This window comes from Triturus cristatus, chromosome 1_1, assembly GCF_964204655.1.
Source record: "Triturus cristatus chromosome 1_1, aTriCri1.1, whole genome shotgun sequence".
NCBI lineage: Eukaryota > Metazoa > Chordata > Amphibia > Caudata > Salamandridae > Triturus > Triturus cristatus.
Window position 1 is genome coordinate 31,359,070 of NC_140579.1, and position 26,311 is coordinate 31,385,380.

The window sequence follows — 26,311 nt, forward strand, 5'->3', positions numbered from 1 at the left end:
ATATTCTCTACCTCTAGGGACACTGTTGCTGCCACCAGGGGTTTCTAACCACTCTCTTCTAGAAGCTCTCTGGATTCAAAGGCTTCTCTATCTAATGCCAACTGCTTGGTTTTGAGGGCAAATCTTGCTTCCTCATACTGCAGCAGTTTGTACATTCTTTCAGAGGAGGTCTCTCTTCTAGGAAAGTATGAGTTCCTCTGTTAGACATATTCTCTGCCAGAGTGATAGGAGTGGTCAGATTCCCTAGAAGGGGACTTAGGCCTCTCCTCCACTCTGTCAGTCCTCTCTCTTAGGGAACATTCCTCTGTCCTTTTCAGATCCTTGTGGATCTGGCCCTTCAACCACAGAGTCCAGGTCATCTTGATGTTCATCATCTGACCCAGAGAGTGTAATTGACCCACCCCCTCATTCAGACCTATTAGCTCCTAGAGCTAATCTAAGATCATCTGCAGATCTATCAGGTGTAGTGTGGAGGGACTCTGTCCTATCCTCAGGTGCCTTGCAACACACATGGCCTTCAAGTTAAAGGAGGTCATGTCCTTATACTGAGGCTGGGTGGACCCACTGGCTCCACCCTTTAAGGACATTCTAATGTTGTGCAGTGTTGTACTACCTACACTAGTTTGTGGCCTACTGATCCTAGCTTGAGCTGTAGAAAGGGTGTGCTATCCCTTGACAAACAGCTCTAAGTTCAGTAGAATTTATTGATACTAAGCTTGACTTTATATGTACCTTGAGTACCTTTAGTGCTTTTCAGTTACTAATTCAAATAGAGATTTTCTGGTAAAACAATGGCAAGCTGTAATCCCACACGCTGCCCAGCAATGTGAGAAGTTGGCCTGGTATATGCTGGTCACTAGTTAAAGTGGCCACCTTGCACCAGTACAATTCAACTCTTATGGTAGATAGGTTTAGCAATATTCACATTATTTCAGCTAAAAAAGATCAACTATCATGCCTTGTGCACATCTTCTCATATTATACACTCTTGTGTTATATTAGTAGTTTCACGTATGTTATTAAAAATACATGCAAATAAGGGAAATTCATCGAGCAGATTTTATATTAAAAAATCGTGCTCCATCAAGTGCTTTACGATAAAGAAAAAAAAATAGTTTCCGAAAGGGAATAAGCGTGGAAAATTAGAAGGAGCGATAGCAGAGAGGTGGTAAACAGGCAATGCTCCACGGGGGAGCAAACACAGGATAGACGGGCTAAAACAAATGAAGCCAGTGACTAGAAGGAAGCAAATGCAAGTAACAAAACACAAAGCCAATGGTAAGCAACGCGCGGAATGCATTCCGAAGTAAGCTTTTACATGTCCCAATATGTCTTTACAAGCAGACAGGTGTCCTGTCTGGTAGACGTCGACCTAAACACTACTCTGGGGTTACTTAAAAGGCTCTTCAGAACACAGTTACCTTCTTGGCTAATCTTCCCTCACTCCGCACTGCTCCACACCCAAACACACACTGCTGCCTGTCAAACCAGCCAGCATTCCCCGGTGACGTCACAGCTCTCTGCTGCTCTGATTGACTTTGGAATTCGCAATGTCATACAGAAAACCCACAACGTAATAACGAAAGGGCATGAAACTCCGTGATCCACTCTGAAAACATCCCCAAAGTAAAACAAACACATGCACAGCTCTTTGGGGTTGCGGTTGGGGTGCCTGCCTTCCTAAAAGCCCTACAAGCTTAAGGAATGACATATGAGGACGCGCTTGCCCACTAATGAGGTGAAAGGCCATCTCACTTACGGCAGATCAGCTAAAGTGACACCGCTCTGCCAGTAACACCACAGGCCTGAGCTATGATGACGCAGCCAGCCGTCACTTGAGTGAGGGGGGGTATTCACGTGTACTCAGAGGACCCTCAATGTGAATTAGCACGCCTGGCAGTGCCCCCTCCAGGAGGAGGGATGGAATATTTGGGAACGGGAAGAGAGATGAGTATGTTCTGCAGATATAGCGTGTTACGACACAGGGCATGAAAATAGCAGCAGGCGGAGGGGGTATAAATCGCGCGGTGCCAGGTGCAGGGTACAGAGCCTCAGAGAGACAGGAAGAGGAAGAGACAGGCAGGGGCAGAGAGAGGAGTCCAGGGCTGGTCATATCAAGCCAGGAGGGCTACCTGCAGGCAGGTTGAAAAACAAGCACAGGCGCGGACAGGCCCGGGCTAGGTACCAGGAGCAGACAGACGGACAGACAGACACACGCCGCAGAGATGTCGGGGCGCACTGTGGTCCTCCGGAGTGGAGGGGTGCTCACCGCAGCAGAGCTGAGCTGCCAGGTGCAGGAAGAGAACAAAGCCCGGAGGGAGACCTACACGGCGGACTGGAGGGACCTCAGTCTGTCCAGCAGAGCTGAGAAGGGGTGAGTGACTGCGGGTTTGAGGGGTGGGAGGAGGTAGTGAAGGATGGTGGGACATGGGAATGCCCTAGAGGTTTTGCGTTAGTCCAGTGTGCAGGTACGTGGGCTGAGGAAGGGCTTGGGAGGAGGGTAAGGGAGTGAGTGTGGAGCCAGGGGGAGTGAGTGAGGATGAGTGTGGTTGTAGGGACGTTTAGGAGAAGTGATAAGAATAAGGAGAGTAGCAGATGTGCGAGTGAGTCCGTGGCTATGGGGGGTGAGTGAGTGTGGATCCAGGGGATGGTAGAGGAAGTGAGTGCAAATCCAAGGAGAGTTAGGCTTGAATGTACACACAAGGGCTGGCTGAGTGAAGGTGAGGGAGGATTGCTCTATGGTTTGATTAAGTGAGGGTGAGTGAACGCGGATCTACAGAGTGGATACTTGAGGGTGAGTGGGTGTTCAGAGGAGGCTCTGTGCGCCCTGCCTTCTTTCCTTGCCTAATTTCCCACCTTCTTCCCTTCCTTTCATGCCCCTTTCATCGATCCTTTTTCATTACTTCTCCTCTTTCATCCTCTTTCCCTTTTTCCCCTTTCTTCTTGCCTTCTTCTTTGCTTCTTAGACATTGCAGCCTCATCTGTCTATTTTCCTCATTCCCTTTCTAAAACTCTCCTCTTTTCAAATCCAGTCAGTTCATGGTATATGTGGAATATCGGTGTTGCAATCTAGCATTTGTGCTGTAGGAAAAAAAACGAAATCAATGTATTCTTTCCCACTTCCATACAGTTCCTGTTAGTTCCATTTATACTTAATACGTTGTTGAGTAGTGTGACCTACAGGAGGTGTATTGTGGGCATTGTAGGAACTCTGATGAAAATTACAGTTTCTTTAAAAAAAAAATTTTTTAATTGATTTTCCACAGCAATTATCCAGACATCGTAGAGCGAGACATGAACATACTGATACATGGTATAGTTACATATGTTTACAATCAAATTAGAAGAGTACACATTCACATTGCATAGGGTCTATGAGAGTCTTAAATCGTTGAATGAGTCTCTAACAGCAGGACATTACGGATAGTACACAGCATTTTCGCCTACATCAGAAGTCCAGCATAACATATCATGGTTAATCAAATCTATCATGACCTATCACATCTATACCATCCTAACAAAACTTACCCAACCCTCCCTCTTCCCGCAAGCTCGGCAACAAGTGCCTATAGTAGCACTTTCACATGCCCAGATCTAAAATTTGCGTGTATCTCAGGTCCACAGTCTGTCCTAGGTGTACTGTGCATTCCTGCTATATTAAGTAATCAATCAATCAATCAGTGCATTTATAAAGCGCGCTACTTACCCGTGAGGGTCTCAAGGCGCTGGGGGGGGGGCGCTACTGTTCAAAGAGCCAGGTCTTGAGGAGTTTTCTGAAGGCGAGTAGGTCTTCGGTCTGCCGTAGGTGGGTAGGGAGGGTGTTCCTGGTTTTGGCGGTGAGGTAGGAGAAGGATCTGCCGCCGGAGGTTGTTCATTGGATGCGGGGGACATCGGAGAGGATGGCGGACCGGAGCAGGCGGGTGGGGGTGTAGAGGCTGAGTCTGGTGTTCAGGTAGGCTGGTCCGGCATTGTGGAGTGCTTTGTGTGCGTGGGCGAGGAGCTTGAAGGTGATCCTCTTGTTGACGGGTAGCCAGTGTAGGTCTCTCAGGTGGGGCGTGATGTGGCTGCGGCGGGGAACATTGACGATTAGTCGGGCTGAGGCGCTTTGGATGCGTTGTAGTCGTCGTAGGTGTTTGGCTGGGATTCCTGCGTAAAGTGCGTTGCCGTAGTCCAGTCTGCTGCTGACGAGGGCCTGTGTCACCGTTCTTCTTTCGGTCGGGATCCACTTGTAGATCCTGCGGAGCATGCGGAGAGTTTTGTTGCAGGAGGAGGAAACGGCGTTGATCTGCTTGGACATGGAGAGGGAGGAGTCGAGGATGCGTGCATGGTCGGTGGGTGTTGGTGCTGGTGCTGTTCCCATTGTGGCCAGCCACCAAGAGTCGTCCCAGGCTGAGGGGGTAGGTCCGAGGATGAGGACCTCCGTCTTGTCCGAGTTCAGCTTCGAGGCGGCTGCTCCTCATCCAGTCGGCGACGGCCTTCATTCCCTCGTGGAGGTTGGTTTTGGCGGTGTGTGGGTCCTTGGTGAGGGAGAGGATGAGCTGGGTGTCGTCGGCGTACGAGATGATGTTGAGGTCGTGATGGCGGGCCACTTGTGCGAGGGGGGCCATGTAGACGTTGAACAGCGTCAGGCTGAGGGATGATCCCCGGGGGACGCCGCAGATGATGTCAGTGGCTTCGGATCGGAAGGGTGGGAGGCGGACGCTCTGGGTTCTGCCAGAGAGGAAGGATGTGGTCCAGTCAAGGGCCTTCTCTTGGATTCTGGCTTCTAGGAGGCGTTTCTTGAGAGTGCGATGGCAGACCGTGTCGAAGGCGGCTGACAGGTCTAGGAGGATGAGGGCTGATGTTTCGCCGTTGTCTAGTTGAGGCCTGATGTCGTCTGTGGCGGCGATGAGGGCTGTCTCGGTGCTGTGGTTTCGTCTGAAACCGGATTGGGACAGGTCCAAGATGTTGTTGTCTTCCAGGTGGCGGGCTAGTTGCATGTTGACTATTTTTTCGATGACCTTCGCCGGGAACGGGAGCAGGGAGATGGGCCGGAAGTTTTTGAGGTCCTTGGGGTCCTTCTTGGTCTGCTTGAGGAGGGCTTTGATTTCGGCGTGCTTCAAGCCTTCCGGGAATGTTGTTTCGAAGGAGATGTTGATGACCTTCCGTAGTTGGGGTGCGATGGCTGCGTCTGCTTTGTTGAAAATGTGGTGTGGGCACGGGTCTGATGGAGATCCTGATCCATGCGTGTCTCGTCGTCATTGACGTTGGACCATGAGGTCAGTCGGTTGTCGCTGGTGGTGCTCGTAGGGGAGGTGGAGTCTGGTATAGTCGCGGCGGACGTGGTATTGAAGCTGTCGTGGATTTCAGCGATCTTGCGGTGGAAGAAGATGGCGCGAGAGTCGCACAGTTCTTGTGAGGGCGGGATGTCGTTGGTGTTGGCGCTGGGGTTGGAGAGTTCTTTTTTACGATTCTGAAGAGCTCTTTGCTGTCGTGTGCATTGTTGTCCAGGCGGTCTTTGAAGGAGGATCTCTTGGCTAATCTGATGAGGTGGTGATGTCTGTGGGTGGCGTCCTTGTGGGCTGCTTGGTTGTCCGGTGTGCGTTTGTGGAGCCATATCTTCTCCAGTTTCCGGCATGCGCGTTTGGAGGTCTGGAGTTCATCGGTGAACCAGGTGGCTCTCTTGCTGGCGTGGCTGTTGGAGGGTTTCTTGAGCATGGCGAGGGTGTTGGCGCAGTCGTCGATCCATTGCGGTGACAAGTTGTCTGAGGCCGAGGTTGGCGAGGTTGTCGATCAGGGTGGCGGAGTTGGCGTCGTTGTTGTTCTCGAGGTGGAAGTTCAGGTCCCTGAGGAGGATGTAGTCCGTGGAGGCGAGTGCGTGGGAGCTGGCGAGTTCGGCGATGGCGTCGCTAAACTGAGCCCGTGGTCCGGGGGGTCTGTAGATGAGTGTTCCTCTGAGGGTGGTGCTGGGGTCGCTGTGGATCCAGAAGTGCAGGTGTTCGGCGGTGTTGAGGGTGTCATCTGTGTGGGTGGCGACCTTGAGGGTGGACTTGTGGACGATGGCTATTCCTCCTCGGATTCCGTTGACGCGATCCCTGCGGGTGATTTTGTAACCGTCCGGGATGGCTATGGCGATGTCGGGCGCCGAGGAGTCGTTCCACCAGGTCACGAAGGCCACGTCTGGGGCGGAGGTGTCGAGCAGATCCCAGAGCTCGACGGCGTGTTTGTATGCAGAACGGGTGTTGAGAAGTATGCAGAGAAGTAATAGATCCCCCTGATGCTGTAAGGAGCCTGTGTGTCCCATGCCAGTGGTCCAAGACCCCCGCAGATGGCATCATGACCCCTTAGTAGGATAATATATCTATCGCTGCACATTCCTCCATCATTGCATTCCAGCTCATCGATATCGGTGTTTTCCGTAGACCTCTATACTCCTCTTTTTTAGTTCAGCCCCTTCCGCCTTACCCCATCTCACTACTTCCGTATGCCAATCCTGTAGGGACGGAGCCCTAGCGGCTTTCCATTGTGTGGTTATGGCTCTTTTAGCTAGAAGGAGCGCAAGATTAGCAAACCGATAAATAGGATTACCCTTCTTTCCACGGGGCTCTAGTCCCAATATACAGTATTCCAGTGTGTCGTTATGATGCACTGGGGCTATTTCCGTCATTATTTTGCATACCGTCGCCCAGCAGTGTCCCAGTCTAGGGCAGTCCCATACCATGTGTATCAGCCCCGCGTTGGGTGCGTAGCAGCGCGGGCAGGTATCACTTGCCCCCGGAAACATAGCACACAATCTGCGCTGGGTTATATAGGCTCTGTGGAGTAACATAAATTGAATGCATTTAAATTTAGGGTTATGAGACACCTTTTTGGGGTAGCCCAGTATAGTGTACCATTCCTTGTCTGTACATTCGCGGCCTATGTCCTCTTCCCAGCTGTCGCGCAATGGTCGTAATGAGATCGCCGTTTCAGTCCGAATCTCTTGAGTCAACCATTTTGTCAGGCGTGCCCCATGTCCCTTTCGGTATTGCATGGTAAGTAGTGTGTTCGTGGTTGGTTCAGTATCCTCTGGTGACCATGTAGTGCGTATATATCTGCATGTAGTAGGAACAGTGTATCGGGGGCACCATGTTCGCGTATAAATGTTGCAGGTGTCATTAATACACCCTCAGAAAAGAACTCTCCTATTGTGGTAATGCCCGCATCAGTCCATGCCTGTAAAGCACGGTTAGTGACCAGTCCCGTTCGTGTGGGGACACCTAGCAGCGGAATGGTGGGAGCATACGGTGGTGTCTGTCCAGTATACCTCACTGCGCTCCTCCAGTAAGTAATGGCTATCCGTAGCAAGTGGGGTGTCGATGTTGGTATGAAGGCCTGAGGCAGTAAGAGCCTGTGGATGACCCCCTTGACCTGTCCCGCAGTGACATATCCAATTCTTTTAAATTACGTCCTGCAAGCCAAAATGCCAACCACTGCAGTTGGCTAGCATAGCAATATGCGCGCAAGTCCGGTACCCCGATCTCCCCTTGTTTTGTGGTTAATTGTAGTTTTGCCAGGCTGATACGCGTGCGCCCCGTGCCCCAGACTAACTCTATCAATAAAGAGTTCAATACTTTAAAAATCCTCGATGGTACAAGTATAGGTAGATTGGTGAAGTAATAAAGTAGCCGCGGCAACAGCACCATTTTAGTGATGGTTACTCGGCCCGCCACCGATAGGGGCTGCGAGATCCAGAAATGGATCTGAGATTTGAGAGCAGTAATCACGCGCGTTAAGTTGCCATCTAGGAGATCCGTGGCATCACGGTAAATCTGTATTCCAAGATATTTAAAAGTATCAGGCGCTATGTGAAAGGTCCAGGGGCCGAACGTAAATTGACCGCTTCTCACAGAGCTATCAAAGAAATAGGCATACGACTTGGCAGCATTAATAGCCAGGCCAGAAAGTTCTTGGAATGACGCAAATATGGAGGGCATTGGATGAGGATCCGCATCCATGTCTTTGATATAAATAATGAGATCATCTGCGTAAGCTGAAACCGTGTGAGATGCATGACCTCGCGTTATCCCCCTACAGCTTGAGAAAGAACGGAGTCTGTGCAGAAGTGGTTCCAGTGCCAGTATAAACAACAATGGCGACAAGGGGCATCCCTGTCGGGTACCCTGAGTCACCGTGTATTGCCGCGAGATATGCCGACCCCTGCGTGCCTGCGCAGTGGGGTTCGTGTATAGTAATATATTTGGCAGGTATACCAAATCGTGCGAGGGTATAGAACATATAGTCTCAATGCAAGGAGTCGAATGCCTGCCGCAAATCAAGCGATATGCAACCTTCCTTAGTTCCCGTTTCCTTAGTTCCCGTGCCGAGTGTGCCCATCATAATTTGGTGTAGGCGTCTGATGTTAAGTGCCGTGTTCCTACCAGGTACCAATCAGTGTGTATTAGTTTGGGGATAAACTGACAGAGGCGGGTGGCCAACAATTTACTCAGGATTTTATAGTCCGTGATAAAGGTCTATAACTCGATAGGATCAATCCATCCCTCCCAGGCTTCAGTAAGGAAACCACTAGCGCTTGCAGCGTAGTAGCGGGGAGCCCACCTGCTTCCAACGACTCATGATATATGCATTGTAAATGAGGAATCAGCAAGTCGGCATATACCACCTGAAATTCAACCGGAAGGCCATCATTCACGGGGGTTTTATTACATGGTAAAGCTTTAATCACCTGTCGGATTTCCACCCCTGTTATCGGTTGTGCTAATTCATCACGCTGCTGTTGTGTGAGCTTTGGTAAGCATAATCCAAGTCAAAGAAGGGTTCAAAATCAGTGTCAGTATGTCCAGTGAGTGGACCATATAGGTGCTCATAGTAGTCCCTAAACGCAGTATTGATGTCTAATTGCGTGTTAACCACAACATCCTCACTGTTTCGAATTTCCAATATAGGTGCGGGCAAGGGTGCGTTCCGAACCAACCGTGCTAGCAGCGGCCCTGACCTGTCTGCCTGTGTGTGTTGTCTCTGTGTGTATAGCCGGTGATCGACAACATGCTCGAGGAGTTCCACGTATTGTATGTTAGCCTCCCGTAGCTGTGTCAATTGTTCATTTGTCCCCAAAGCTTCCCCTTCCAGCGCAGCCAGTTTACCCTCGAGTTCAGTGAGACGTTCTATCAGAGCAAGCCGAACTCCTGTCTTAGTGCTAATTGCCACTCCCCTGATAACCGTTTTAAAGGCATCCCATTCCATCTGGCGAGTACTAGCAGACCCCGCGTTCTCCGAGAAATAATGGGCAATCGCCTCTGAGAGGGCATGACGGAAGACCGGATCTTCCAGCGTCGTGGGCTGTAGTTTCCAGGTCGGTTTTGGAGTTGGAATCTTGCCCCATTGTAGCGTTAATTCCACCGGGTTATGATCCGACAGGGTTTTGCCCATATGGAGTACCATAATAACTGATCCCAACAGTGCTCCGGAACACAGGAACCTATCTATCCGAGTGTGCAGTCGGTGTGGTGGTGAGTAAAAGGAATATTCTCTATGCCCTGGATGTTTTGCCCGCCATGCGTCATGAATTTCCCAGCCCTCTGTCCATCCTTTGAGTGCCTCAGCTTGCTTTTTGCTTTCTGTAGCGTGTAATGGGGGGTGAGACCTGTCCAGGTCAATGTCCAATACAGCATTAAAGTCGCCCCCCAACACCCAGGGATATTCGGCCCAGTCTGTCAGGGCTACACCCAGTGCAGCTGGATAATTTTCCTGATCAGTGTTCGGAGCATATATACAACCCATAACCACATGAGCCCCATCCAACAAGCCATGAAGTAACATATACCTGCCGTTAAGGTCTATTTTTTGCTCTAGAAGCCTGAAAGGGATATTATTACACACCCACACCGCCGCCCCCCCTGGCAAAAGCTGAGTATGTCATGGCAAACAGTTGCCCCCTCCATTTTTTCTGTAACTTGGCTGCCTCATCAGCATTAAGGTGAGTTTCTTGCAGGTAAGCTATAGCAACCTTCCTTCTATTGAGTTGCGCCACGACACAGTGTCTCTTATGGATTGAGCCCATGCCCCTCCCATTCCAGGTGCAGTAGGTGTATTTATTATGTAATGCCATCGTGGTGCAGATAGCGTATTGGCCACGCAACCTGTGGAGACCGAAGCCCTTCAGACATGAGCTGCATACGAGCCGAGCATGCCTCAACATAGAAACTCCCCAATACTAGCTTCACCCATAAAACATCAGAGGACCAAACTTGAAACAAAAGTCCAACATGGACTCCAAACAGTAAATGCCATATCGCAATCGCCTGGGGGGTGGAGGCCTGAACTGCGGCAGTTCATACAAACATCACATTGCCCATTTGAAAAAAGCGTTGGTTATGTTAGCACACTTCCCCGTACAGCTTAGTTACATTAGACCTACTAAAGCAGTCATCAACAGTAGTATATATTGCATAGCATCTATATACATTACCACTCCCGATCATCCCGGAACACAACATTAGAAGTCTCTGGCAATTTGAGCCGTGATCGAGAGGAACAGCGTTATGCTAGTCTCAGAGTCTGAGCGCACCATGGCCGCATCCGATGAGTGCACTGAAGTCGCTGCAGTTTGAGCATCATGAGCAGCCAACGCCGCTGCCGTCAGGAGTGCATCTTTCTGGCTGTTTGTGATCTGTTCCGAGGTTGGGCCAGCGTCCATAGTGTCCACACTACTGCCATTTCCCGGCCTGAGTAGTCCAGCAGTCCGCAGCAGGGAGGCATGATGTAGTTGTCCTGATGGAAGTGAGGACTGTGAGGTCTCCAGCGTAAAAGTTATTTCGAGCCAGTCCGCCTCTTCCTCCGGGCTTTCAAAAAAGATCGATTTTTGTCCGTAAAAAACCTCCAGTCATGCCGGTAACAGCAGTACATATTTCAAGTTGTGTGCACATAGTTTCTTTTTGATTCCTTGAAAAGTAGCTCTAGCATTCTGGACTGCCTGGGTAAAATCTCGGTAGAGAGAAATTATCCCATTCTCAAAACGTATGTGAGCATTCTCTCTAGCGGCCCGTAGGATCGTGTCGGGGTCCTTGTAATGTAGTATGCGTGCGATCAGAGGGCGGGGTGGTGCGCGTGGTTGAGGAGGTCTGGGCGGTACTCGGTGCGCACGCTCCACACTGTACAGGGATGTTAGGCCCTCTTTCGCCACATGGTCCCTCAGTCAGTCCTCTACAAACTGGGTGGGGTTGGATCCCTCACTGCGCTCCGGTATTCCAAGTATGCGGACATTATTGCGGTGGGACCTCCGTTCTGCGTTGTCCACTCTGTCCTGCAAGCCCTTCAGTTGGCGTTGGAATTGTTCTAGCTGGGCGGAATGCATGGTCTGCTGGGGTATGAGATCGTCCAGTGCCAACTTATTCAATTTGACCTTGTCGGCAATCTTCTTGTGGTCCGCCAGCTGTAAACCTAGATTGGTGGACATCGTCCTCTTTCGCGCCTCCAGCTCTGTTCGTGAGTCACGTATCTCCTTCAGAATTAAGTCCAGCTTAGCATCGTGGGGATCCGTCCACGTGCGAGGTATCACATCATTATCCGAAGCATTGGAGGGGTCACTGCCAAATATGCGCCCCATTGTGCCATGGCGTTCGCCCATTCGTCTCTGCTCCAGGATGTTTACTTGCGGGGCCACCAGAGCAATTCACCTTGCAGTTATATGCTCACAGGTAGGCTCAGGCCAAAGGTGTAAACCAACTATGCATGCAGCCGTGTGTTATGGGTCTATTCCCAGCCAGGCACCGGTCACTCACTCCAAGTGTGCACCGTCATGAATGCTGGTCTCCTCACAACTATTGGACAATAAATCAATCCTAATGGAGGCAGTACCAATGAACCCCCAGTTTGGTCTAGGGCACTCCACTGCAGTCAGGGTAGCCAGCAGGTAGAGCTCGTTACCACTGCTAGTGTGTGTAGCCACCATTCATGGGGGCGGGGGCACCAGTGCTCAGAAGCGGCCCTGGCAGCGATACAGTTCGTTAGTCCCAGCAGCGGTTTTTCTATTCATGCACAGAGGCTCGGGCAGCGGGCGGAGGCCACCCCAATGTGTCTTCGTGCAGGTTGTTTCCCTTCATAGTACCCCCAGGGGCACCCCGCTTTCCCCCCTCCCCCCAAATTAGGTTACCCAAAGAAGACACAAGAAACAGTTGTAAGTGGGTAACAAATGCTGCAGGATTTATTACATAATTCCAGGATATGTAATAGGTGGGTTATCTTACGGGCGATCCAAGGGCAGGCGGCCATCTACTTCACCTGCCCCGCCTGATGAGCCGGGCAGCACGGGAATGACCCGCAAGTGCTGCCCCCCAAGTGATTCTTTTTTCGATCACGTGCCGTTGAAATTCTACTCACACCCCCCCTCTCGGGGCGGAGCGTCGCATAGCAAGCCCCCGGTTGTTCAGGCCCACAACCGCCCGCAGGCCTAGCGGGGCGCCGACCGGCTTCCGGGACCTCTCTGGAGGCTCCTCGTTTTGGCTCAGGCACCACGTGGTGCCGCGCAGAGGTACCCTTTGTACCGGCCTGCTTCCAGATCGCCCTGTAACTCCGCCTGCAACGAAAAGGAAAACATTAAAACGTTCAGCAAAAAACTCCACCCCACCACACCTACGCCGGGTAAGCGGTAGGGAGGGTAAAAAGGCGAGGTGGGCGACAAAGAGGTCGCCAGTGAGGGTGGGGGAAGGCTAAATAGCCTTCCCCTCACACCTGGGCCCGGAAGTGACGCGCATTGCGCGTCACCTCCGGCCCCCGACACGGAGGGGGGCAACAGTCAGGATCCCTGCCCCCGCCCCCCCCGAAGGAGGGAGTGGGGAGGGGTGACCGGGGCCCCGGGGCCACTAAGGCGCCGACCGCCGAGTGGCCCCCTGCGGGGGCCGCGGTCAGCGGCATAGTACCCCCAGGGGCACCCCGCTTTCCCCCCTCCCCCCAAATTAGGTTACCCAAAGAAGACACAAGAAACAGTTGTAAGTGGGTAACAAATGCTGCAGGATTTATTACATAATTCCAGGATATGTAATAGGTGGGTTATCTTACGGGCGATCCAAGGGCAGGCGGCCATCTACTTCACCTGCCCCGCCTGATGAGCCGGGCAGCACGGGAATGACCCGCAAGTGCTGCCCCCCAAGTGATTCTTTTTTCGATCACGTGCCGTTGAAATTCTACTCACACCCCCCCTCTCGGGGCGGAGCGTCGCATAGCAAGCCCCCGGTTGTTCAGGCCCACAACCGCCCGCAGGCCTAGCGGGGCGCCGACCGGCTTCCGGGACCTCTCTGGAGGCTCCTCGTTTTGGCTCAGGCACCACGTGGTGCCGCGCAGAGGTACCCTTTGTACCGGCCTGCTTCCAGATCGCCCTGTAACTCCGCCACAGCCCTGGAGGCGGCTAACCGTCGCAGCCAGGGCCCCCCACCAACCTAGCTCTTTACCTGCACCCTCTATTCACCAATGCTTCGCTTAAATCCAATAAAAACAGGTCCATGCCTATTTGGGAGAGGTGTACTCCATCCAAGTCGAAGTACCCCTTTACATTCCCCCGAATCATCTCATGGCGAATAAAGCCCAAACCCCTTTGGGATGTGAACTTACGCATTGCTCCATTAATGCGCCTCCTGGAGTGCTCTACCGCTTCTAAGGATTTAGCTCCCCGCCAAGACCTGCGGGGGATGATCTCCGACCACACGATCTCACACTCGCCCAGACGCTTGCAGATTTCCCCTAAGTCTCTTTTCATGGCTAATAACAGCAATCGTCTCCCTAGGGTAACAAGGTCGTTTCCACCCAGGTGTATCACCAACAGGTGGGGCAAGGTGGACCCGTGTGCTCTTAGTCTCTGCTCGATCTTATTCCTGAGTTCGAACCATCTCATCCCCGGCACCCCCATCCATTCCACTTCAGTCTGAGGGAAGTGTCGCATCCAATTCCGGTGCGATGCCCATTGGGCCGCCCGGGCGACAAATGAATGCCCGATCACCCACACCACTCGTCCTAATAAAGAGGAGACATGGTGTACACACAAGTTATTTAATCAGAAAGGGTGATTTCAACGATACACACTATAAAATCACAAACACATTACTAAAAGCTGCCTCACGGGCGAACATATATCTTATAGCAATCAGATTCCCAACGCCCCAATTTCTTCACCTGAGCGGCCTCTAATCCCGCCAGGTGAGCGGCGGTGGCAGCGCCAATGCGGAAGGAGTGGCTGGAATACCTTCTGTCCGGCCGGGCGAGCCCCGCCTTGGCTAAGCTGGCCCTGATTACCTGCTCGAACTGGTATCTAGTTACGGGGGTACCATTTGAATGCAACAGAAGATAACCAGGGCCGGGCGGTCTGTACTCCAACAACGCCTTTACCCATTGTACTGGGCAGAACCTGGGGTCACCTAGGGGCTGAAGAACCACCCTGATCCCCCGCCCCGCCTGGTCAGTCTTGGACTTGCGTAAATGAATGGTCAGTGACCCGGAAATGGACACATCTGAAATTGCCAGCGCATCCCCTGAAAAGTCGACCTTGGACCTAGCCACTAACTCGCTGACTCTGAATGCCCCAAAAAATGCTAAGCAGAACGTGGCTGAAAACAGCGTGGCCTCGTAATGAGAGTAGGTGACTAGCTCGAGAGCCCCTAGCATGCCTTTCAGGATTTCGAAATCAATGGGGGCCCGATTATCAGGGGCCCTGGGCTCCTCCCTAGCCCAGCCCTTCAAGGCGGCCCGGATGGGATAGGAGTTAGTGGGATCCGCCCCGCCAGACAACTTGGTGTCGTGGCTTACGGCCGCCAAGTGGCTGCCTACCCATGAACGGCTTTTCCCCTGTCCCCTAGCCCACACCAGAAATGCTCGGACCTGGGACACCAACGCAGCCCCTGAAGTACCCAGCGCTACAGAAGTTGCTCTGAATGTTGCCATGTGGGCGCTGTAACGCTTTCTGGTACCTGGGGCCAGAGCTCTTTCTCCCATCTCCTTCAGGCTCAGTCCCACTGCAGGATCTTCCATAGATGGTCCGGGAATGGGGTCATCTGCGCTCTCGCCCGCGGCCAGGCCTCCCTGAATCGGAGCCACTGAAAACGAGAAAGAGCGTCAGCTGCCACATTTTGAATACCCTCAATGTGCCTGGCTTTAAACTCGACATTGATGCGCAGGCATGCCCGGACCAACTCCCTTAGTAAGCACAGCACCAGCCGGCACCTAGCGGACTGGTTGTTAATTGCCTGAACAACCGCCATGTTGTCAGACCAAAATACCACCTTCCTATCTGACAACGCCGCCGGCCATAGGTGTAGTGCAACAACAATCGGGAAGAGCTCCAGAACAGTCACATTTTTGGTGATCCTATGCCTGCGCCAAACATTGGGCCATCCCTGCGCGCACCATTCCTCGCCCAAGATAGCCCCGAAACCTTCCCTGCCTGAGGCATCTGTGAAAAGACAAAGTTCCTGACTATCAATCCAGGGCTGCTTCCAAATAACCGTCGGGCATTCAGTCTTCTGCCGCAGTCACCTCCTTCACTAGCACCAACCAGGAACAGTGTCCATATCTCCTTTGGCAAAATCGCCCATGTCCGCCGCAGGCACGGCAGGAGCTGCGAGTTTCAGCGGGATCTCCTCGCAGCAGACGCGGCTCCGCCCTCCGTCACTCCACAGCCCCAGTGTCGTCCAGGAATAGCACAGAAATGGACAGGATCCGCTGAGTCCACGGGGCTCAAAACGCAGTCATCGGTCCCAGAAGTGTTCCACTGTTGAAGGATGGGTGACCCATCCGTGTAGGTCCAGATTAGTACAGGATATTTTGCTAAGTGTCAGGGTATGGGACGGAGCTCTTTCAGCTCACGTCCTCCATGCCCAGCATTTGCCCATGCCCCCCTCATGAAAATTACAGTTGACCAGGTAAATTGGTGCCTTTTGAAGCCAGTCAGGAGCATGGGGGTTTTGGGCATGGATGAGCACTTATGAAGAAACTTCATTCGGTTCCAGCTGTATCCCGTAACGTGCTCTTGGATTCTGAAAGTTTCAACCAGAAGAACATTCCCTGTTCTTCTGTTGGAAACACAGATTTCACTTTCCAAAAGTCATGTGCCTCAATCTGATCCAGTAAAAACCTTTTCAACTAGTTCATTGGAATTTCCAGGAGTACATTTGTGAAATGTTGTCTTGAGTTGTTGCTGGGGGTATTCCAAACCCTCCTACTTCCTACCCAGTTCTCTCGAAAGATTGTCATGCTAGATGGGTTTACTTGCATTATTCCTTCCATCCTCCCTTTCTTCTTTCCTTTATCAATGCTTTCTTCTTTACCTCTTTATTTCTTCTTTCATTAGGACACCCTTTCTTTCTTCCTTATTATTCCTTTCCTGCTTTCTTGCTGACTTTCTTCCTTTTCCTCAATGTATCCCTTTATTCTTCCTCGAATTCTAAGTCCTCCCCTGTTGTCCTACCGCCTCCTCACCCATTTCCTCCATGAAGGGCTAGCAGTAGCATTAAATATTTCCCCTCTCTGCACGCAAAATGGCAGTCGGGTTCTCTGGTATTAATGAAGGATGAGGGAGGAGGTGTGTGAAGTTAGAAAGGATGGACACAAACACACGAACAACAAAAAATACCCACTGGTCATAAAGTTCTAAGCAAGTTGGACATTTAAGTGAAAGTTGTGAGTATCATGAGCATTTTGTACACAACTATGTTTTGAGTTGCGTTATAAGGGAGGCAAACCTAAGCAAGTTATCGATTTGCATACGTAATGCTCACAAGACATCAGCAACATTGGGGCCCATTAGGATGGCGGGCGGTGGCGGTGTCTGAAAGACACCACCATCCATATTACGATGCTGGCGGTCGTATGCCTTTCCACGGCGGCAACGCCGCCTTGGAAAGGCATACGGTCTTTGCTTTGGGGGCCCATTGCGGGCCCCCAGGGTGAATGGGGGTGCACAAGGGGGGGTACCTATGGTAACCCCCCTCATTGCCATGCACTGCGTGGCAGGCACCACGTGGTGCCTGGCATGTAGTGCATGGCAATGTTGTGCACAGTCCTTTTCCATTGCGGGCGGGTCTGCAGCCAGCAGATCCACCCACAATGGAAAAGGCACAGGATAAGCCCGCCAGTGTGGCGGGCGCATCCTAATGTGCATGGCGGACCGCCGCAGCTTCGGCGGGCAGTTCCGCGCTCCGTTACGGTCCGCCCGCCATCGTAATAGGCCACCATAGGTACCAACAAAGATAGGGGGGTGAGGAGTAAGAACTCTACATTGAAAACTAGTTTTAATATAGACAATGATGGATAATGCCTGCCACAGAAACTGTGCATTAATGGTCAATGACCCATGTGTACAGATGGACCTTCAGAAATGATGAATGCCAACTTTAAGAAAGGCAACAGCAGCACCCATAAGGGTGACATCAGGGGAATAAAAGGCAAAGTCTTCCACTTGAAATAATTAGGGAAAGGAACTGAAGGACAACACAATTAACGCAGCCAGGGAGACCACAAGCAACAATAGCTGGACAACTTCGCGTGGGTGAAGTATTCAAGATCAATCACTGCCTTAAGGCGATTATGGGTAGCAAAGTGCGATCATTTACTCAAGGACATGGTGGTAACCAGCAAAGAAGGTTCAGCAGTTTGTGCAAGGACAGGGCAACCATGGCTAATGATGGGAAATATACTTTCCCATCAACATGACTATAGTGGGCACACAGTGCCATGGGGAATACCTTACACATTCATAGGGTTATCATGGGCAAAATGAGCAATGGGTTTCATAAGTACAGAGTAACAACTGTCAGTGATGTGGAAAGGGTGTCCAGTTCAGCGACTCTCATGTGCATGGGACATTGACAAGTATCTGCAATGATTTCTCCAAAGCTACCATGAGCAGTGAAGGACAATGAGCAGTGACTTTCACTTAGGCAGACAGACCAAACACATGAATGGGACAAGTTAAGGCAGGAGTGGGAAATTACAACTGCAAGAATAAGACAACCCTGGACAATGACTTTCACAGGGACAGAGTGACTATGAGCAACAAGGGTCAAATACAGAAGCACAGAATGACCGAGGGCAGTGAAGGCCAGCAGCATCTGCTGGGCGACAATTAGAAATCGGTTTGCCATTGCCTGAGCCACCATGGACAACTCCCACCAAGACAGGAGCACTACGGACAAGTAGATACTCTAATTTACCAGCACGTTTGGCTGCTTTTGGGAAAGCCTTACTCCCCCTGGTTGACTGCAGATTGCTGTGACAATTTATTTTTATATTTTGTATTTCCTGGAAGACCTGTGACACCAGTTACATTCAAATCAGATATTCTCTTCTAGTCTAAATGTTTTACTAGGAGATTTCTTCCAAACGTAATCTTTCATTCTTAAGTTTGTTCAATTGATTTTCACTGCATGGGCTTTGGTACCCTTTAAATAATTAAATCTGCACAACCTATCCTTATAAGCTAGACTGCCTCTGGTTTTAACTCAGCTACTATTTGAGTGTTGCCATTAATGTCTCTTTATATGATATAATGGAGGCTGCCAATGCCCTATACGCCGATGACCTACTCATGTTTTTGGAGAATACTGCTGACGCCTTCGTCGGAGCAAAACGTCTACTGCATGACCTAGGCGCTGTTGCTGGACTCAATGTGAATTGGGCGAAGTCCTGCCTGTTCCCCGCGGCCCCTCTGGCTGGTGGTCCTTTAACTACAGATGGGGTACGGTGGGAATACTGCTACTTGACATATCTGGGGGCCTGAATCTATCATACGCAGACTGATTTACTGGAGGGCAATGTGGGTAGAGCCATCTGGAGCCTTGAAAGTAATGTTGAGTTTTGGGGAAGCCTGCCTCTCTCGGTGGCTGGCTGAGTGGCCCTCCCCAGACTATTGTACTATTTTAGAACCCTGCCGGTTTGGATACCCGCTGCAATCTTTAAACAGCTTCAATCATTGATTACAGAGTTTCTCTGCGCTGCTGGCAGATGGAGGGTGGCGCTCAAAATACTAATGAGACCGAAGGCTGAGGGTGGGCTAGTGGTTCCTGACCTTGAGGCATACTACTTGGTGGCCCAATTACAGTGGCTTACCCAAGCAGTAGCAATGGAATTTCGAGGGCTGGGCGGACAAGATAATGGGCAGACCCCCGGGCAGGCACTGTCTCGCATTATATTACAACTACCACTACGACCTAAGGCACTCACTACCGAATTACAGACGTTTCGGCTTTATTGGAACAGGAGTCAGAGGAGAGGGCAGATCGCACCTCCTTATGCCCCTGAGATCCCTTTGGCCATGTGCATTGCTCTGCCACATGGGGGCAACTGGTCCGCGTTGATTGACTGGAGGGAGAAGAGCTTGACCACACTTGGGGACCTGTATGAGGACAATACCTTGCTCCCCTTTCGTACACTGCAAGAAGGCACGACCTACCTCGCGGGGACTTTCTGCTCCACTCGGCCCTCGTTGCGGCCGAATCACTGACAGAATATCGAAGGTCAGAATATCGACCTACAGAAATATCGGAGGAAGAATATCGAAGTCAAGAATATCGACATCCTATCTACATTATGGTAAGTACAAAAATATCGGAAAAAAAATATCGATGTTAAAAATATCGTTGTTAGAAATATCGTTTTTTATTTAAGTAAAAAAAAATGTAAAATAAAGTAAATAATACATATAATTAAAATAAACATAGTTAAAAATATTTTAAAATGTTTAAAAATTGTAAGTAATATATATAATGTAAATATTAAACATATACATATAATATATATTATATATACTTATATTATTTATTAATATTTTTTATTAATTATTTTAATAAGGTATCAACTGTTAAAAAATATCTTATAAATTAGAAATACATCGATACACATAAAAAAATAATATAAATACAATTTAAATAAATATATTTAAAAAATTTAAATTATTTATATATTTTTTAAATTAATTATACACTACATCAACTAAAATAATACAAAAAATATTAGATAGCGGAGGGAATAAAATTACTATTCCAACTCCAAACAGTAGGGAAAGTGTTGGATAGCGCAAGGATAAAAATTACTATTCCAACTCCAAACAGTGGGACAGTAGGAAAAGTGTTGGATAGCATAGGAGTTAAAATTACTCTTCCCACTCCAGGGAGTGCAACAGTAGGGAAAGTGTTGGATAGCGTAGGTGTAAAAATTACTATTCCCACTCCAGTGAGTGCAACAGTAGGGAAAGTATTGGATAGAGTAGGGGTTAAAATTACTATTCCCACTACAGTGAGTGCAACAGTAGAGAAAGTGCTGGATAGCGTAGGGGTAAAAATTACTATTCCCACTCCAGTGAGTGCAACAGTAGGAAAAGTGCTGGACAGCGGAGGGGTAAAAATTACTATTCCCACTACAGTGAGTGCAACAGTAGGTAAAGTGTTGGATAGCGTAGGTGTAAAAATTACTATTCCCACTCCAGTGAGTGCAACAGTAGGGAGAGTATTGGATAGAGTAGGGGTTAAAATTACTATTCCCACTACAGTGAGTGCAACAGTAGAGAAAGTGCTGGATAGCGTAGGGGTAAAAATTACTATTCCCACTCCAGTGAGTGCAACAGTAGGAAAAGTGCTGGACAGCGGAGGGGTAAAAATTACTATTCCCACTCCAGTGAGTGCAACTGTGAGGAAAGTGTTGGATATCGTAGGGGTAAAAATTACTATTCCCACTCCAGTGAGTGCAACAGTAGGGAAAGTATTGGATAGAGTAGGGGTTAAAATTACTATTCCCACTACAGTGAGTGCAACAGTAGGGAAAGTGCTGGATAGCGTAGGGGTAAAAATTACTATTCCCACTCCAGTGAGTGCAACTGTGGGGAAAGTGTTGGATATCGTAGGGGTTAAAATTACTATTCCAACTCCAGTGAGTGTAACAGTGTGGACAATGTAAGATAGCTTAGGGTTTAAATTAACATACTTATTTAAATAATTTTTGTAAAATAAATACCATATTCATAATTAATTAACAAAAAATGTATAATAAAGACCAATAAAATTAAATTAATATTTACTTACATAACATTAAATTACTTCCCACCCTATTCCCCCAGAAACACACAACCCGCTACACATAAAAAAATAGCACAATTAATTTATTTATCAATTAATCAATTAATAAAAATTAATTACCAATGAAAAATTAACTAACAAAAAATTAATAATAAATACCAACAACAAAATACTTAATTATAATAAATTAATTCCCACCCTATTCACCTATAAACCCACAACCTACAACACATGAACAAATAACACAATTAACTTAATTATCAATTAATAAGTTTAATTACCAATTAATAGTAAATTTACAATAAATTAACAATAACAATAAATAAAAAATAATATTTTAATTATAGTTAATATAATGATAAATTAATCAGTGAATACAAATTAATTACCAATTAGTAATTATTTAACAATAATTTACTAATCAATAAATAAAAACATATCAATTAATTAATTATACTTAAATTACTTCCCACCCTATTCCCCTATAAACCCACAACCCATTCTGATGCTAAAACACAAAATTTACATTAAAATATTACTAATTTCTAAACATTTAATACATATATTTAAAAATAATGAAAATACATTACAAAAAATGTTAAACATATATATAAAATACATACTAAAATACATAACACTAATATAAATATCGATATGATTAACAACTATATTTTTGCTATCGATATTACTTACTTCGATATTACTTACTTTGATATAAAAAAACGATATTACTTACCTTAAGGTCAATATTCTGGTCACCGATATTCTTGACGTCGATATTTTGTCCCTACAATATTAAAAAATCGATATTAGTGTAGGTCGATATAAAAAAGTCGATATTTTGACTGCTCACCGTTGCTGCTATCCAAAAGCATTGGCGGGAGGGGCTCATTGAGCCACAAACCTCAATGGTCTGCCAATCCATTGTATCAGTGGCTGGAACCCTTAAGGCAGTTACCTGCCTTTATAAGTGTATGATACATGAGGCACTAACTCCATTACTGATACTACAACAGAATTGGGAGGGGCATTTGGGTGAAGAGATTCCTGAGAAATTATGGGCTGAACTAGTCGAACGGGCATGGAAAGGCTCTAGAAATGCCAATTTCCAACTTGTGCATTTTTTTATAATACACAAGGCGTACCTTACCCCGGCAACAATTAATAAATATTTTAACACGGATACGGCAATGTGCCCGCCCTGCAACACGGAGGATGCGGATTTCCGCCACATGATGTGGGGTTGTCCCCAGCTTGGGACATACTGGGAATAGGTGGTTACACTACTGCGAGACATCACTAAAAGAGATGTAGAGCCCACTATAGGTCTCTGTCTGCTGCACTGGTTTCCCCATACTTCCAAGAATAAGATAACTAGTAAGTATTTGGACCTGGGCCTCCTCTGGGCTAAAAGAGACATTACAGCACATTGGATTTACAAGAGGGGCCCAAGCGTCCAGAGATGGAAAGCTGACCTCCTTAAATGGGCAGAATGTGAGGGCAGCGTTAGATTACAGTTGGCTCATCGAGCAAATAGTGAGAAAGCTGTGGAAGCAGCGAGGGCGTGGGAAAAGCGTTGGTGGTCTTGTTGAAAGTTTCGGACGATGATCTGGATGATGATCTTCTGGCTGGTGACCCAGCTGCTTTGCCCGGACCCCTGTGTATCTAATAAGCTGATGTTTATACCTATTGTATCCCTGACTATACCTGCCTCAGGCACGGAGGCACTCCCTGATCCTTTCTGCAGTGTACCTTTATAGCGCTCCTTTCTGATACACCTTGACGTTGCCATTACTATTGCTGTGTGTGACACACCGAGGGGAGGGACAAGAGGGTGAGGGGAAAGCTCGTTTCGTATTTTTAAATGGGCGGCTAGGATGCCTTTTCTATTATCCTCGTTGACAATTGGTTATTATTAATACATTTGTTTACCAAGAGTCTTGTTGACATTTGGCATTATTACATTGAAGAACGATATATAGTACACGCTGGCTATGGCTATGTCACTTGTCCCTGGGTGCGACCAGGTTATATTGTCGTTATATGTGCACCAGCTTGCTTAAGTATTCTGATAATAATTGAATTGTAATGTTTTGGAAATAATAAAAACATATTTAAAAAAAATAAATGGAGGCTGTCAAGGCCTGGGATGAAATCTAATAAGCATTGTTAATGAAATCAATTAGTCATCAAGATGATATACCAGTTATTGATCAGGGACTCTAACACTTATGCTCCTTCACTCTCTCCACAGCTGTGCTCTGAGAGAAGCCAATGATCGACGAAAAGAGACCTATGCCAAGCAGCACGAGGTCCTTTTCTTGGTTCAGAGGTCACCCTGGAATATCATGAAGCTTGGTCGCCTTGGGGAGGCACCGAAAGAATATCGTCTGCCCTACCAGCGGGCCCTGCCAATGCCCATCTTCAAGCCTGTGGACCTGGGAGGCAAGACGGAACGAGTGCCCACACCTCAGGAACTGCGCAGAATGATTGAGTTTGAAAGAGCCCTGAGCAATCCAGGCAACGGCCTGTGCAAAGACAAGAAGATGATCTCTGAAATCACCAAAGAGTTGCCCCTGGTCATGCAGCCTACACGCATGGACTTTAGGAAGGTGCCACTGCCACGGTCGCTGTCCAGAACCTTGTCCCAGGAAGCCCAGCGAGGCTAAGGAATGCAGGAGGTCAATCCACTGTGCTTGCGTTGCAATCCTCTCTCTAGAAAATCAAGTGCCTTGAGGCCGTAGAGCTCTGTATGTGTTGTGTTAGGACAGGCAGCAATGCTTAGCATACCAAAAGCTATGAAGAGCAGAGCTGTGGTAACGCTGCCAAGTAGACAAGATGGTGACTTCCAGCACCAGTCCCTCACACTCTGAGCTCCTTTCTGATGCAGGATTGGAAATGCCAAAAACAAGCCTGGGACTCCTGCTACCCCCATTCTGCAGGGAGGACCTATAAGATCCCAGCTGGAAAGGTCAGGCGGAAGCCATAAGAAAGTGCAGTAAAGGGAAAGTAGACTTTGGTATAGAGAAGTGACAATCCCATGATTAGAGGGAGGAACAAGGCCACCATTGACATTCAGGAAGCGGATTGCTAATATTGACTCTTCCGTTAGGCCTTCTCCCCATATACCCATATGTTGACGTCATTTTGTTCGGTTGTTATTGGAGCCTCTTGAGTCACAAACAGTTCAGTGCAGTGAGGTGTAAGATGAGAGTAGAGACAATGGGATGTGGAAGGCAGGCACCAGAATTTCATCCAGACCGTAGGAGGTTGACTGGAAACTCATCAGCAGGCCTTTTTCCTCCGAGATGTTGGCATGGAAATATCTGCAGGGTTACCTGTACCTGAGGTTAAAAAATAATGATAGGAAGGTTATTGAGCTGCACTCCGACATGGCCACATTTTTGGGAATGTCGGCTACCTCTCAAAACCGAACGAAAAGATGTGCTTCCATTGCGTCTTGGTGCTCTGCCTTACAACCCAATGCCACCTCTACTTGATTTAGAGGTAGCACGGCAAGAGGGATGCTTTAAGGGTTGCAGGAAGGGTAGATGGGTGGGGAGTGTATAGATGCTAGTTCTGTCCAGTGTCATGAGTAAAAGAGTACTGGCAAGAAATGGAAAATTACTTGACAGTCAAGGAAGGAGCAGAAAGGTAACAAAGGTTGGACCAATCTAGTGTTCTCAGAGGGGTACGGTAAGGTTGGGGGCAGTCCTGGAGGTTTCCTAATCCCACATTGATGTGTGCTAAATGAGAAAGAAGTGGACGCAGGGGCAATCCAGTGCTGTGTGCAGAGTGGTACTGGGGGAAGAGTGATATTGGACCAGTCCATATGAGGAGAGCCCCGGGAGTTGTCTTTGAAAGGACTGCTGTGTGAGCATTTCATAGCATCCTTCCCTTATACTCACTGTTACCTCTGTTGTGATGTGTCATAACGCGCATGCCATTGTATTCAGTTTGACTATCCATTCATCGCTTACAAAATAAAGTTATTTTTCTATCTGGTATAAAATAATGGCAGCTTTTATTGATCTGATAATATGTTGTCAGTCACTCCTTGGTTTCCGATTGTATATTATTGTTCCCATTCGTGTGTTATTTTTGTCTGATAATTTTAGTTGTTGTAGGTGCAGAGGGCAGGTTGTAATATACCATGCACTTCAATTAGAAGGACCTCAGATTTCAGGTTAGAACTCAACGAATACATCAACACAGAAACAAAATATAATGCATTCTTCGCTCGAAGTTAGGGATGTAGGCATTGGTAAAACCACTGATTTCTCCCAGCTCTACCAGCAGAAGAGGACTACAGTGCACCAGCTTGGCATAGATACCATGAATCCTGCATATAGGGGACTTCTCCATGGAACTCTCTCTTTCCCCAAGTGATCAATGGTTGTATCGATGGGTGTTTGGGTAAATATGGACGTTTTGTAAGGTTGGGACAAACATTTATATATCAATGTTTGACACATTTCTGGAGGAGTATCCTTCTGGAAGGCTGAGCTAATGAAAAATGTCACCAATTAGTGACATGATTTGCTCAGGTACTCCCCGTACATGCCCACTTTGCCATGTACTCTCACCACATGCCAGATTTTACTATATACAACAGGTACTCACACCACATGCCAGGTTCTGCCCTCATTTGCCAGGCACTCCCATTACTTTTCATGCACTGCTTTTGAAAAATGTTCCTCAATACTTTTGTTTCATTGCTGACTATGTGTGATCCTAATGCTTTACTTGTAGTGCTTATGAATACAAGCCTTTTGTAGGGCTAGGTTTTGAAGGCGCAGCTGGCAAACAGACCGATTGCTAACAATATACATAAAGTGGGCTTTGAGTCTGCCCCTTTCAACCAATGGCCTCCTTCAGACATTAGCTGGAGGCTTTGTCAGCCAGGTTTTGGCCCAGACCAGTAGAGTATTCATCTCTCACCCAAGGCTACTGACTCTTTGGGTGTATCCTTCTACCTCCATTCAAGAGTGTGCATTGAACAGCGTGAGGCACCATCGTTATAGGTTGAGTGCCGCGGTGGACAGATAAGTCAGGAGAACATTCCATTCCCGACCTTCTTTCCTTACCTGGCACCAGCCACATCTGGACAAAGGCACAGGTTACCTGTACTAGGTTTCCTCTCGTTACTCCGCCCAACAAAGGAAGCTGAGGTTGTGGTGTCTATATCCGTCGCAGCCAGGTGCATCTCCACATCAGATCCCTTAAGGAAACAGTCATCTTGGCTTAAAACAGGTCAATAATTAAGTTGTCAGTCAGGCACT

At 48.3% G+C, this 26,311-nt stretch overlaps 2 protein-coding genes across 2 annotated transcripts in view; both read left to right on the top strand.

The window, feature by feature from the left end:
* LOC146869239 (uncharacterized) overlaps positions 1 to 26,311 on the top strand; it is a 462,683-nt gene that overhangs the window by 306,079 nt on the left and 130,293 nt on the right. The window lies entirely within an intron of this gene.
* On the top strand, positions 1,933 to 25,081 carry LOC146869241 (telethonin-like). Its single transcript, XM_085646064.1, has 2 exons — positions 1,933 to 2,374; positions 23,284 to 25,081. The coding sequence occupies exons 1-2, from the start codon at positions 2,226 to 2,228 to the stop codon at positions 23,696 to 23,698; spliced, it is 564 nt and encodes a 187-aa protein (XP_085502190.1). The 5' UTR covers positions 1,933 to 2,225; the 3' UTR covers positions 23,699 to 25,081.

Bases quoted from the DNA above. Each gene is read 5' to 3' on its own strand.
- LOC146869241 (XM_085646064.1), top strand. From the start codon at position 2,226: ATGTCGGGGCGCACTGTGGTCCTCCGGAGTGGAGGGGTGCTCACCGCA. The intron at 2,375-23,283 runs GTGAGTGACTGC...CTCTCTCCACAG, and splicing joins TCCAGCAGAGCTGAGAAGGG to CTGTGCTCTGAGAGAAGCCA.